The sequence below is a fragment of the Oryzias latipes genome, chromosome 6 (assembly GCF_002234675.1).
Source record: "Oryzias latipes chromosome 6, ASM223467v1".
Lineage (NCBI taxonomy): Eukaryota > Metazoa > Chordata > Actinopteri > Beloniformes > Adrianichthyidae > Oryzias > Oryzias latipes.
In genome coordinates, this window is record NC_019864.2 from 16,774,008 (window position 1) to 16,787,040 (window position 13,033).

The window sequence follows — 13,033 nt, forward strand, 5'->3', positions numbered from 1 at the left end:
AAGCCTTTTTCGTGACACATGTTTTCGTGAATAACCTGGGTTTTTCATAAAGCACAAAACAGTTTGAAACTCACACGCGGACAGACGCGGTCATGTGCCGCGCGGTGGAAATTCTTTTTTCTATTTTTCTTTCTTAGGAGCGAGACCCTATGGCAGTGTAGTTATATTGCATCCTACAAATATGGCACTTGTCTTATCTGCGTGCATTCTACAGTAAAAAAAAATGAAATTGTTGTCATACATTTTTTTTAGCTTTTTTTCTTTGAACTCCTCGCGCCTTGGCGTTTGCGTAAATTGCGCGCCCGCTCGTGCGTCTGGCTCACTAAGTCTGATCATTGCGCTGTACTCCTGTCGGTTTCGAAGCGTGATAAACAGTAGCTGTAAACTTGTGCTTTAATGGAAAGGCTTTAGGTCTGATCTTAAATCCCGCAGCTGACCACGACTGCAACACAAATTCAGATCGCAGGGACCAAAGACTGGCTCTCTGAGGTAAACAGAAATTAAGATCCACTCCTTTTTTAATATATTTTTTGGATATTTTTAAGTATTAATGCACATAGCTACCTGAATAAAAGAATGTTATTTAGAAGGAAACTATAATACATGAAAGCGGCAGGGATCCGCGGAGCTCAGCGGCCGGACTCCTTGTAGTTGCCGTTGATTTCCTCCGAGATGTTAACAGCCTCCGCGCCGAGCGGTAATCTGTCACTGTACTCTGAGCCCATCTCAAACTCCTCTTGGTTGGTTTTGGATGAGGATCCGGGGATGGACTCGGTCACCACGCTGCCCTCAGCCTCCCCCTCCCCGTCTCCTTCCTCCCCCTCGGCCTCTCCGTCCCCCTCCCCTGCCTCGCTCAGGTCCAGGGTTTTCTCAGACTCCACAAAAGACGCTCTGGGGTCAAAGTCTCTTGTCATCTGTTTCTCAATCTGATCCACATTCTGAGCTTTCATGATGAACTTGTAGGTCTTACCTTGGTACTTGTATAAGAGGTGACAGCAGGTGGCTCCCAGCAAGGGAACAGTGGCCAGACCCAATAGGAAAATACTGACAACAACAATAATAAGGAGGGAGGGGAGTTTTTTCCTGGTTGTGAAGACGACTTGGACTTGGCAGTCCTGCCCCCCATAAGTGAGACAAAGGGTGTAATTGGTACCAGGCTGTAAACCATGAAAGTGGTAGGAATTCACCCCCTCCTCTATTGTGGACCACTGAACAATTGAGTGTCCATTTCCTGTGTTTATGCAGAGATAGAGCATGTCTAGTGTGGCCTTGCTGGAGGAGGACTGTAACAGACCTGCAGGCTCTTTGTTCACCATCCCCTGGTTTTCACTTTGGCTTATGTGGAGGTTTGATTTGCTGCTGGGAAGCTGAAGAGGATTGAGCTGCACTTTGGCCTCTGTCTCCGACACTTCCAGTGCAATAACCCCAAAATCAAAGGTGTACTGCTTCAGGTCTTCCAGAGTCAGGTTGAATGCGTGGTTTGAGATGTATTCGCTGCTCTCCCTGACACCACATTTGCTTGCAAACTTGGGGTCTTTGGAAACTCCTCCAGCCTTCTCCGTGTGTTCAGTTTTACTTGAAACATCTGGAGTCGCTTTTGTTTCTTCATCCTGCGTTTTCCATTTAAGCACATTGTTTTTGGAAATGATGGGGTCTGCAGGCTTTGTGTCTGATGGGCGGATCTTGTCCACTGTGGACTCTGGGATTGATTTACCGCCTTGTTTGTGTGGTGTCACAGCCACTTTAACGCTACTCTCTGCTGTACCCAGCTCATTCACTGCAATGCAGCTGTATTTTCCATCCTCCTTTTTGCTTAGGTGAGGGATGATGAGAGTGCCATTCCTGAATACCAGCATCCTGCTGCTGGTTGTTTTATCATTCACAGGTAAATCGCTCTTTTTTTCCATGGAAGGCAAAGAGAACAAAAGATTTTGATTTCCTGCCGTCACTTCCCAGCTGACCTGCGGGCTGGGGCTCCCTTTTGTCTCACAGTTCAGGATGACAGAGGCTCCTTCATATAGCTGTGTGTTTTCTATGTCTGGTTGGTAGGTTATGGTAAGAGTAGGGGCTTCACATGTGAGCTTAGGGATCTTTGTTACCATCACACCCTTCAGATGCTCTGGGGTCTCACATGAAACCGTGTTCAACTCTGGGACAGAAATTTTGGTCGTTAAGATCCAGTCTCTCAGCCACTCCAAGTTGCAGGAGCAAGTGAACGGGTTGCTATGAATCTGAAGATGGGACATAGAGGACAGTGCATTAAAGGTCCCCTCCACGATGGTGGTAAACTTGTTGTTATTGATGCGAAGCGACCTCAGATCTGTGAGAGTGGAAAAGGCATCCTTTGGAAGGTTCACCATCTCATTGTTGTTCATCTTCAGCAGCTGGAGCGTTGTGAGGTTCTGCAGATCTTGCCACGGAAAATGCACAATCTTATTGTTGCTGATGTCCAGGTTCCGAAGATGTATCAGGGGGGCCAAAGTTCCCATTTCTATGGTAACAATCTCATTGTGGGACAGCCAGACAGAGGTGACCTGAGGGATGTCGACAAAGCTGTTACTTTTCAGCAATTTGATCTGATTGGCTGAAAGGCTCAGTGTGGTAACATTGGAGGGGAGGCCAACAGGTACTTCCTGCAGATTTTTGTAAGCACAGTCTGCAAAATATTGAGAATATTTATCCTGGCAGGTGCAATGCTCTGGACAACACTGCAGTGCGCCCAACACGCAAGTCCACAAGGCAAGGAGCAGCAAGAGTCTGCACGCCATTTCTGCACCTGCAAACACCAAAAGCAGAAGTCAGGAAACAATAACACAGCCTCTCATAAGCATGTGATAGATTTTTGTCATTTAATGTAAAATGCGCACTAAACATGTGGAAATCATTGGAAAAATTATATTTAAAAATACCCTTTTTTAAATTAATTTTTTTATAAAGCAAACAGGTTTCACGGATTTGTTCATAAATGACACAAGAAAAAGACATTTCTGCAGAAAGAAAGGCTGTTGGTCAGGTGGTCTGAGCGCTTTTGGAAAACTGACTCTGTCCATGGTGTTGGAGGGATTAGTGTACCTCACTCTGTCCGTTATTTCACTTTAGTTTGAATTTTCTGCACAAATTCAACTTTTTTTAAACAAACGCCATGTTTTTAAACAAGATTTTTTTTAAAGGTAGATGTGAATACTAATCTTGTCCAGTTGATTTTTCTCCTTTCAGTTAATCCATCATCTTACCTGTCAAATGTAAAGTTTCGTGTTTCCTCTTGCTTCTCGGAGCTTTAATTCCTCCAAAGCAGTTCTGTGCTCAAAAAGACTGGAGTCCTGGGTTCCGTTCACATGGCTTTGGCAGACCCTGACAGTGCGTCGGCATCATTTTTCCCGGTGAGTCGCTGTTCCAGAGCTTCGTCCGCTTTTTCCTCTCCAGCGAGTGTGCGCTCCAATGCGCGCTCCCGTCGCTGCGGAGTGAAAAAAGGGCCACGAGCGCGCAGCCTCTCCCATCTCTCTTCTCACTATTAAAGATACAGAAGCTCCTGCGGTCCTCCTCCCTCAAAGAAAATTCATAATTTAGAATCTGATGTTTCATTTATAACTCCATCCCAAACTTAATCTTTGACCTCATTTGCCCACTGCTGCTGGCTTGCATGGAGATGGGCTTTGTGATCTGATTAGATTAATACATTTGGGCTGTAAACGAGACGATGCCCGCACCAACTACCAATTATGCATCTCTGATACATAATTGGCAAAAATGAATAAAAAAAAGAAAAAATGTGGACTAAACAAAAAAAAACTCAAACTCTTTTGACCTGTTAAATTGTAATAATAGGTCATATTTGTGTGAAGCGCTTCAAAACTTCGAAAGATTTACTTTATAAAAAAAAATAATAAGATATAAGTTCTGCTTTTGTCGATTATAAAAAAAAAACAGTTTTAATGTTTGAAAAAAGGCCAAATTAGCTGGAGGTGAGAGCTTTTCCTGTACAAATACTGCCCCCTTGTGGCTTTAAAACTTTTCTTCAGTCTTCGCGTAGTAAACTAGCAATACATAGTTGTACTAAAAAGACACCGTAAATTTAAGAATAATCCAAATTTAAACACTCTTGTAAAACATTAAGAAAATATGTTTAGTATAATCTGAATATTGCTTTGAATATGCTTAAAAATGTTCGAGTAATTTGTGTAAATGTAAGATTATTTTAGAGCAATGGATTAGAGGGGTAACACTGCCTTCTGCTGTTCACATATCCGAATTACAGTAACTCAATCCGAATAAGCCTGTATTTCACGTACATTTTAAAATAGGGGATCTTTTTGTCTTTCTTTGCATTTTTATAATAAACAGAATCAAATATAAAAATATGTATTTAAGTCTATATAATCAATATGAGGCCCTTCATAGTAAACACTGTGAATTTACATGTGTAGTTTTGGACGCTTTTTTCTAAAGTCTCCTGTTGTCTGGTCTCCTTCCTCTCCAACTCCTTGTCAAGGCAGATAATGGGAAAATGTGGCGATACAGATCTTATATCTGATCACAGCAGGAATGTTTTAAGAACACAATAACTTTTATGTCTCAACATTGTCGACAGTCTGGCACCCTCTCATCTGCTAAAGTTACAAATATGGCAAAAACTAAAGGGTCCTGTTTAGGAAGCCCAAATGGAAATGCTACCAGACGTTTTGCTCTCCAGTAAGAAAATAGTTTTTTAAGGTACGATATGAGCAAAAGGCCTTTTTTTTTATTACAGGGAGTGGTTGAGAAAATAATAGTCCTCCACCCAATGTGACATCAATTTAAGCACATATTAATAAGTATGACAGCTGCAACTGAAGGTTGAAGGCGGGATGTGCCCTGCCTTCAACCTTCAGTAGTTGGGTGGGCTCCAACATCTCTATTGATACGTAGCCACTCCTTTGTTACTTAGGCGATGTGTTTGGGATCATTGTAAAATCCTCATCTTATGCAGCTCTTTGGTCTTGGTGGAGAAATTGTAGTCTGACTTTTAATGGTATAAACCAGGGGTGGGCTAACTATTTGACTCTTAACAGAAGGGCCATACCAGGAGCAATAGTGGGGTGTCCACAGTGGTGGAAACTGGAAAAAAATACTTTTGTTCTCATTTTAGGACCAATTGCACCAGTGGGTTGATGTCCTTCAGAGGAAACGCACATTGGAGAAATGCTGCGTTTATGTGGTGTTTGAATAATCGGACGAATGACTTTCTGACTCAGAAAAACAACAAAGTTTCCATCAACACATGAATGCAAAGTAACTGCACCAAAACAAATGTAAATTTATTTGTAGAGCATCATCTATGGATGGACACCAGAATTACAGAGAAAATAAAACATTCACAAGGATTATCATTATAATTTGGTTTGCCTAGCCCTATTATAAACTGTCTGGTGTGTGCATATAGTTGTGGGCAGGGGTCACCAGAATTAGGTTGACCAAAGTTTGTTATTTGTCGATGAAAGGTTTGAAAAAAAATAAAATACATTTACACAAAATAAGTTTATTCAAATCTGGGAGACTCTTGGAGAAGAATTGCAGATCACTCAGTAACGGCATGTTTATTAGAGCTCTCAAAAAATATACTTGCTTTTTATTCATTGCACATTGACTAAGGGAATATTTTAACATCAAAACATTGTCAGCATGTCATAACTTCTCTGTAAAAAAACAACAAACAATTTATTCAAACAATATCCTTGAAAGTTTGCCCTTAAATCTGGAAAAAAGGTGGACATCATTCATAGCAAATCTGGTTCCATCTTTTACCAGTACAGTAACCAAAAAGAGCTTCACCATGGGTCTTGCTGACAGTTTTCTTGTAGATCTCAGCCGGACTGGGTTTGTGTACTAAAAGAACTGATGAGTTTGTAAGCACTACTCCATGGAATTGTTGAAAATAAAGTCTAAAGCTAACTAGTATCCAGTGCAAGGACTTGGGAGCAGAAGTTCAAAGAAAAAAAAGTTAGTTTTTCCTCAAACATCATTAAAAAGGCACAGCTGATGATTTAGTTTGCAAAAACAATATGTTTATCTCCAGTATGAGTTTGTGCAAAATGCATTTATTTAGAAAAAATATGTTTTTGAACAAAACAGGAAAATTAAAACTGCATCCAATGTTTTCTAAACCTGGCATTGTGTTAGGTTGTGTAGAACAAGTTATGCTGAGCACATTTTGAATGCACCAGCAATGGCTTTCCAACCGGAGCTCTTATTGCAATAAAGCCATTCGCTTCAGTTAAAGATTCAATCGAAGAATTCCAGTTATCTATTTACTATGTCCGCTTTTCCTTCTACCATTAGATGATACCCACTTTTGCTCTCCCTTTATAATAGGTTTGCATTGGACACTGAAATCGTTCATTAGTCATAGGCTCATTTATTCAACCAATAGACTTTAAACCCACCCTGAACTTTTAAATTATTGCATGCTTTTTTGCTGGTCTATTGAGTTGCTTTCTTCCACCAAATGTTAAAGTCTTCCTGTTTTAGCTTCTATTTAAGTACAACCGAGAAGTGTGTGTTCTTGCTGATTAGTCCTCAAAGCACATTCCTGCCGCAGTTGCACAAGCAGCAGACGTGGAAATGCTTTTTATCGTTCAGCAACATATTTTTCTGATGCTGCTTGCTTTCCAGCCTGATGAGTGAGAACAAGGACAGAGAAATAATGATATCTGAAGACGGGCTGCAGCTTTGGCCAACACTCTTTAGATATTTTGCAAATGCTATCAGAAAATGTCCTACAAAGCAGCAATCAACAGAGTGAGCCAGATTACTAGTGGAACCAGACTCGATGCACTGTTCTCAATTTGTGTGCTGCTCGTCTTAGAGTCTTTTCTGGGTTCTGGGTAAATTGTCTCCTTCAGTTCATATGTATTCACAACTTTAGTGTAGTCTTTCTCTGTTGAGACACAGTCGTAGGTGCCATAGTGTTCTTGATTCATGGAGGGGATGAGATGCAGACAGTTAGAGTGCATCTGCAGACAGGGGCTGGTTTTGTCATGATGCTTCCAGTTGTACACAGCGTGGTAAGAGTGAATGGGGCAGGACAGGTAGAATGAGACATTACGGGGGACTGAATGAGTCTGAATCTTACTATTTTCTGATGAACCTGCATCCCGCTTGTGTACCTTATGACTATTTCCTTCAAAAAGAAAAAGAAAACGGGATTTACAGAAATTATTTTGAGTAGAAAACATTGAGAGTCAAACAGTCTTATTATTAGTTACCTTTCGTTGTTGTAGAGCACACACTTATGCTTCCATTCATGATGTTCTGAATGCCCCCACTGTTGATTGAACAAATAAATCTCATATTAATCAAATGATTTTTTACTGTCTTGCTTAAGTCTTAAGAACGCTGTCTCTTACAGGACTGTTGCGGTGCACTTCGTTGTCCAAGAACAGTAGGGGTCTCGCGCCAGGACACACTCCTCACAGGAGTTATACTTCTTGCATGTTTGGAGATCCATGGTGGAGATCTTCTCAGAAAAACCAACCACTAACTTTTTCTGAGGAAATAAAACAAAAGAAATGCTTTCAAAATATACATGGGCAGTAAACTTTACACCGGAAAATTGTTACTGTCTTTAGTTTGTGAAAATGATCTGAAAACAGCTGCCAGGTGCAGCTGAATGAGCCTTGATGATAGCATGAAGTCAAAGCTGAAGATAAGTATGTTACAGTGCAGAGAAAAGACTCACTCACAGTGTGAAAAATAGTTTAGATAGCTGAATGTACAAGACATCACATGTGTTTTGCACAAAAAGAATATGAAATGAGTCATTGAAATGAGAAGGCAAAACATTTTTACATTTTAAATCAATCTTACCTTTTTAGAATCAAGCTTCATTGCTTGAACACTCGAATTGTTGGAAATTTGAGTTTGAGAGATGATGAAAGGCTCAGAACCAGCTTCTAAGACTTTATGGATTAGTCCAGTATCTGTTGGAGGGAGTTGATATCTCATTAGTCTGGCAGTGATTTTTTATTTTAATTCTGTTTACAAAGACTTACCAGTAGCAAGTAGCAGAATATTATATTCACGCTGGTCGGCAGCTTTAACTCTGTCAACGACGATCTTGGTGTAATTGTGACTGCTGATATAGAATGGAGCTGTCTGATGTATGGAATGAACCCAGTCGGTCATTTCTGGATGATCCCTCACAATACTGATGGTTCCCCATGGAAGACTCTTGCTGTCCTTTACACACTGGAAAAAAAACACAAGTGGACAAATTATTTATAAGCCAACTAATAATTAACTGACGTTTGATGGAATCAGTGAGGTTTCCATTTACATTTGCTAAAACTTTATCTACATAGAGTGTTCTGTTAAGAACTTTGAGATCACTCTCCCTGTTAAATCAAATTAGCCATTAAAGACAGGAAATGCCTATTAGAGTATTTCCCAGCATGCATTTAACTGATCTATACCACATTTCTCTATTATTCCACAAGATAACAATTTATCACAATTATTTAAGCTTCAGTTATACATTATGAGGAATTGTTTTTTTTAAATATCTAATGTGTGAACAATTGTATTTTATAACTTTCTCATCAGAAAACTCCTGTTATACCTGCTGATCATCTCCTAAATTGTTGCTGTTCATGTAAAGCAAAATATTAGCCTTACATAGATATTAATAGCGTCACTGTTAATAGGTGCACACCATCTATTTTCCGAACCAGCTTAATTCCTTTCAGCGTCAGGTTAATGGCGCCTATCCCAGCCACTGTTGGGCGCCAGTCTGTCGCAGGGCATAAATGCACACAACTTTGATAAATAGCATTGAAGAACTTCTTAATGTTTAATTTTCCCTTGTTCTGTTTCCCTGAGCCCTGCAAAGAACTGGTGACCTGTCCAGATGTATGCCGTTTGCTCAACAGTAGCTGGGTTAGGCTCCAGCATCTCTGTGATTCCGAGAGGGATTAGGTGTCACGGTTTTAGGTTTTTCTGCTTTTGTGTTCCAGTTGTTTTTTGTTCTGTGATGTTTTGAGTTTAACTTCCTGTTTTATTTTGTAGGGTTTCCTGTTTCGTTGTTGTGCGTTTTACTTTGAGTCCCCATCAGTCCTGAGTGTTTCCACCTGTGTCTTGTTGTCTGCATGTATTTAAGTCTGGTCATTCCCTTCCTCCTGTGCTTGTCCATAGTTTGTAGGTTAATGTTCCCTGTTTCTAGTGTTTCAAGTGTATTTTGAGTTTTGAGTTTTTCTAGGCTGCTCTGCAGTGGTTTTTGGTTTTGTCAGTCTGTTTTACCTTAGCTCCTGTTCCCCTGGAATCTCCTGCCTCCTCATCCTCACTGCGCCTGGGTACTTCCCCTACCATTCCCCGTAACATTAGGCTGGTTTGGAGAATGGATGAATGTTTAATTGAACCAAGCAGCTGCTATCACTGACCGTTTACACTGCATGCCAGAGAAACACTGGGCGTCATGGTGACATAAAACAAGAGTAAACCTTCCCTGCAAGCCAAGTAAATAGTAATCTGGGTGGTTTTCATTACCAGATGTGAAACTGTTTCTATGAGCAAAAACACTCTTTGGTTGGGTCAGCTGTTAAAAACTGTTACCATACATTTCAAAACTGTTTGGATCAAGAATCAAGCTGGAGGGAAAAAGACATGTCCTCAGACACACAATTTCCACCTCCACCCTGTTTTCAAGAACATGTGATAAACAACAGACTGCAAAAAATGTCTAAGCGGAAGGGGAAATACAGCAATAGCACAATTAGATTGTTTTTTTCCTCGCTAGGCAACATTAAAATAAAACTGATTCTCACCGTCCCTGGTCTCGGTCGCGGAATTTCTTGATCATAACCCGTGAAGGAGGAATTCTGAAATACTGTTTCAATCATTTCTATTGAATAGATGCAAACTGCTGTAAAGTTCCTGCAAGAAAAAAGAAAAAAAAAAACATGTTAGGATAAATGTGGGTGTGGTTGCAGTTCTTTTTAAGTGGATTGCCTCATGATTCAGAAGGCATGGTCAGCTCCATCCGACAGAGATCATGATCAATGACAATCTGTTTGTGCCTCTCCTGCTTGTGTGTTGAGGTTGGCCTTCGTGTTGCTTAGTTTTACAAAGAATAACAAAGAGCTCACCAACTGCTCGTGAAGAGAGCATAAACTCTCGTTTGACGCCAGTTCTCCGCATGGACCACATAGATGTCTTGGAGGTGGTTGAAATACAGCGACTCCTCTGGAAAACCGCAGATGAGTCGAGACTTAAGGAAGGATGTCCACTTATTTTGAAAGAATCCTTTTGGTCCACCTTCATCTACCTGCAAAGATGATAACAGATCGAACCATAAGGATGTTTTGTTTTTTTCCTTAAATCCATGAACTAAAGATGATTCGATATCTGTCAAAAACAAAACAAAAACATTGTTGCTGGGACATATTTAAGGAAAATTAGATAGAAGTTTCTGCTTTGGGTTTTGAAATAGCGACTGGATGGCTCAGTTGGCTGCATGCAGGGCTGACACCTGGGAAACCAAGCTTTTTATTTCCCAGGGGGTGCAATAAGCTTATTCCAGTCTGGGTCTCTAGGCATCATCCCTAACACTACTGCCTAATGAAGCCACAAGGGGGCCCAAATCTGGGGCTCCCTGTGCCGGTCCCCATCCTAGATAATCTCCCTTATCTAGCTGATAAATGCAATATTAGAAAGATATTTTTACAAGATCTGTGTATCTCCCCCGATGTGGACAAAAAACATATTAAAGCTGTTCGCCAGTAAAAGGAAAGCAGAGACTGCAAACATATATCTATGTGTTTAAAACTAAAAATAATATTATCTTGTCTTATAGATATTTGATTCCATTTTTTTCTTCACTTAACTAAGAAAATTACTGTAGATTTTCTTCAGTCTGTCGTACCTGTAATATATCTTTTAAAAAATAAAATTAAATGGTTATTTAGTAAATCTGTGGAACACAGCATTTTTGATTTTCAGGTGACAATCTTACTTTGCAGACTCTGGCAACTCTTGAAATCCAGGGATCAGCTTCTGGATTGTGGTAAGAATTCCTTTCACGGAAAAAGAAATAAATTTTCTCATTGTCAGGGTCATCCGCACGCTTTACCAAGGAGGCTGAGATAAACGTTGGCTCTGGAAGAAGAAACAGACACAACACTGTTTCACAAGAGGATATGCAGAACAGAAAAAAACAAGGACACAAAGTTTAGGCTGGTTGACGGTTTGTTAAACAACTAAAGAGAATTTTTTTTAACCTGAATAGATCAAATCAATCTTAAAATTGTTAATTAATGAGTGGAAATGAAGAGAAATGCTTTGCTTTTTAAAAAAAAACTAAATTTGGGATGATTTTATAAAATCCAAGTTCCCCACCTGATACCCAGCTGTCATGCATCCAGACATAATTTCTATTGCCGGCTACTCTTCTAAACTGCAACAAACTTCCATCGACCTCCGAGGGTGCTGCAGCATAAAGATCTCCATCTAAAAAAAATAGGAGGAAAAAAAAGAAATTAATTGGGTTTTCAGTTCACCCAGGCTGTCGCTCTTTTTGATATCGTTTTTTAAACATCTACTTTACAGACCTGCAAAAAGAGACAAGGAGTTTTGACTGTAGCTAAATGGAGAAATGCCTCTCCACTTGTGCTGGATGTTCCCTGAGGGAGACTGTGCACATAGAAGCCAAAAAAAAAAAGCGAACAGAAAGCATAAAAGGCAGCTGTAATGAGCACGTCAACACAACATGATCACACAGTGACACAGACTGCACCTTGAAATTAAAGCCTCTCAATTAAAGTTTAAAGCTCATTATAGGTTTTTTAAAGCCACATGAGCCCCTTTTTTTTACAGCAACATTATCCTGACCCAGCCAGTAAAACTCAGTCTGTCATAGAAATGTCCGACTGTCATCCAGATGTATAAACACCCACCAACTCCCAACACTGTGGTTTAAGTCCGTTCGCCGCACACACAAGCAGCTTGTCCTGTAACTTCTCTATGACAGTGACCACATTTTTGCAGGGTTCCTAATGCACAAAAACAATCAAAAATAAGAACAAATTGAGATATATAAATATATATATATGTAAATCTTTTTTTTTTTTTTAACTAAGGATAACTTCAGAGGAAGTCACTAACCTCAGAGCACTGCTGGTTCTGTCCAGTTACATTAAAATTCTGAGAGGGGGAAAAAATGGGAGAGACAATTATTTATTACTTACATAAAAACAGTGACATTAATAATAAAAAAAAGATTCTAAATTAATTTTACCTCCAGCAGGTTTGTCTAAGGAACAAAGGTCATTTGAACGGTCATTAAAAAATTAAGATGGAGGTCTGGAAAAGGTATCTAATTATAGGTGCTACGTCATAATAATATAGGACAGGACTTGAATAAATAAATAAAAATATAAAACAAAGATACTCACATCTATAAACTGAAGGTGATCCATGTCAAATGTATATACAAAATCAGTTACTCCAACATACAGATCCTCTGAATCTTCGGGTTTGAAAAACACGCTGTGGTTCTGACGGACCCGATAGTACAATCCAGCCATTATTTCTGTGGAAATTCACGTCGCCTTCAGAATTACATGGAAATGTTCACATCGACGCATCATTGGATTAGAACTGCATTCAAACACTTACCTTCCGTTAACAGTCGGGGGATATTTTTAGATCCCAGAATCGGAATTTCTTTCAAATCGGCACTAAATACGAGAGTCAAAGAAAGAAAAAGGTAAAAATTGACCAAAAATCGCGTCATTTTACGCTCCAGGTAAGGAATCGTGTAAATATAACGGGTCGGTCTCATGCGCAGGGTAGAATGACCGCTGTTGTCGGAGTTGTTACACCGACACCTCCCCTCTTGGAAAAGCCTCCCCACAAAAAATAAACAGACAATCTCAATTGACTGTGTCTGGTTAGATATTCCTGAGACTGGGAAGATAAAGAAGCTAGTTTTATTTTTTCCTTATCTTGTTTTGGTATAAATCTTTATTTATGGGGCAATAAGACCCACTCCAATGAAAATTGTATT

General features: G+C 39.8%; 2 protein-coding genes across 3 annotated transcripts; both read right to left on the bottom strand.

Moving 5' to 3' along the window:
• Positions 1–200: 200 nt before the first annotated feature.
• Positions 201–3,483, bottom strand: islr2 (immunoglobulin superfamily containing leucine rich repeat 2). Its single transcript, XM_004069626.4, has 2 exons — positions 3,234–3,483; positions 201–2,776 (listed from the first exon to the last, which is right to left on the bottom strand). The coding sequence occupies exon 2, from the start codon at positions 2,766–2,768 to the stop codon at positions 630–632; it is 2,139 nt and encodes a 712-aa protein (XP_004069674.1). The 5' UTR covers positions 2,769–2,776; positions 3,234–3,483; the 3' UTR covers positions 201–629.
• A 1,786-nt stretch (positions 3,484–5,269) lies between these two features.
• Positions 5,270–12,881, bottom strand: sema7a (semaphorin 7A (John Milton Hagen blood group)). Of its 2 annotated transcripts, XM_023955786.1 has the most exons (15): positions 12,643–12,881; positions 12,420–12,556; positions 12,263–12,277; positions 12,130–12,168; positions 11,922–12,017; positions 11,577–11,658; positions 11,365–11,475; positions 10,982–11,124; positions 10,116–10,294; positions 9,795–9,903; positions 8,028–8,223; positions 7,843–7,955; positions 7,383–7,522; positions 7,242–7,300; positions 5,270–7,156 (listed from the first exon to the last, which is right to left on the bottom strand). In XM_023955786.1, the coding sequence occupies exons 1-15, from the start codon at positions 12,806–12,808 to the stop codon at positions 6,753–6,755; spliced, it is 1,989 nt and encodes a 662-aa protein (XP_023811554.1). In that variant the 5' UTR covers positions 12,809–12,881; the 3' UTR covers positions 5,270–6,752. The 2 variants fall into 2 exon arrangements, with proteins under 2 accessions (XP_023811554.1, XP_011474402.3); XM_011476100.3 differs by lacking the exon at positions 12,263–12,277 and having other exon boundaries at positions 12,643–12,880.
• Between the last annotated feature and the right edge of the window lie 152 nt (positions 12,882–13,033).

Coding starts and splice junctions, on each gene's coding strand:
- islr2 (XM_004069626.4), bottom strand. CDS start 2,768: ATGGCGTGCAGACTCTTGCTGCTCCTTGCCTTGTGGACTTGCGTGTTG.
- sema7a (XM_023955786.1), bottom strand. CDS start 12,808: ATGAGACCGACCCGTTATATTTACACGATTCCTTACCTGGAGCGTAAA. Junction 12,018..12,129: donor AGAACCAGCAGTGCTCTGAG/GTTAGTGACTTC, acceptor TTTGTGCATTAG/GAACCCTGCAAAAATGTGGT. Junction 9,904..10,115: donor GCTCTCTTCACGAGCAGTTG/GTGAGCTCTTTG, acceptor TTTTTCTTGCAG/GAACTTTACAGCAGTTTGCA.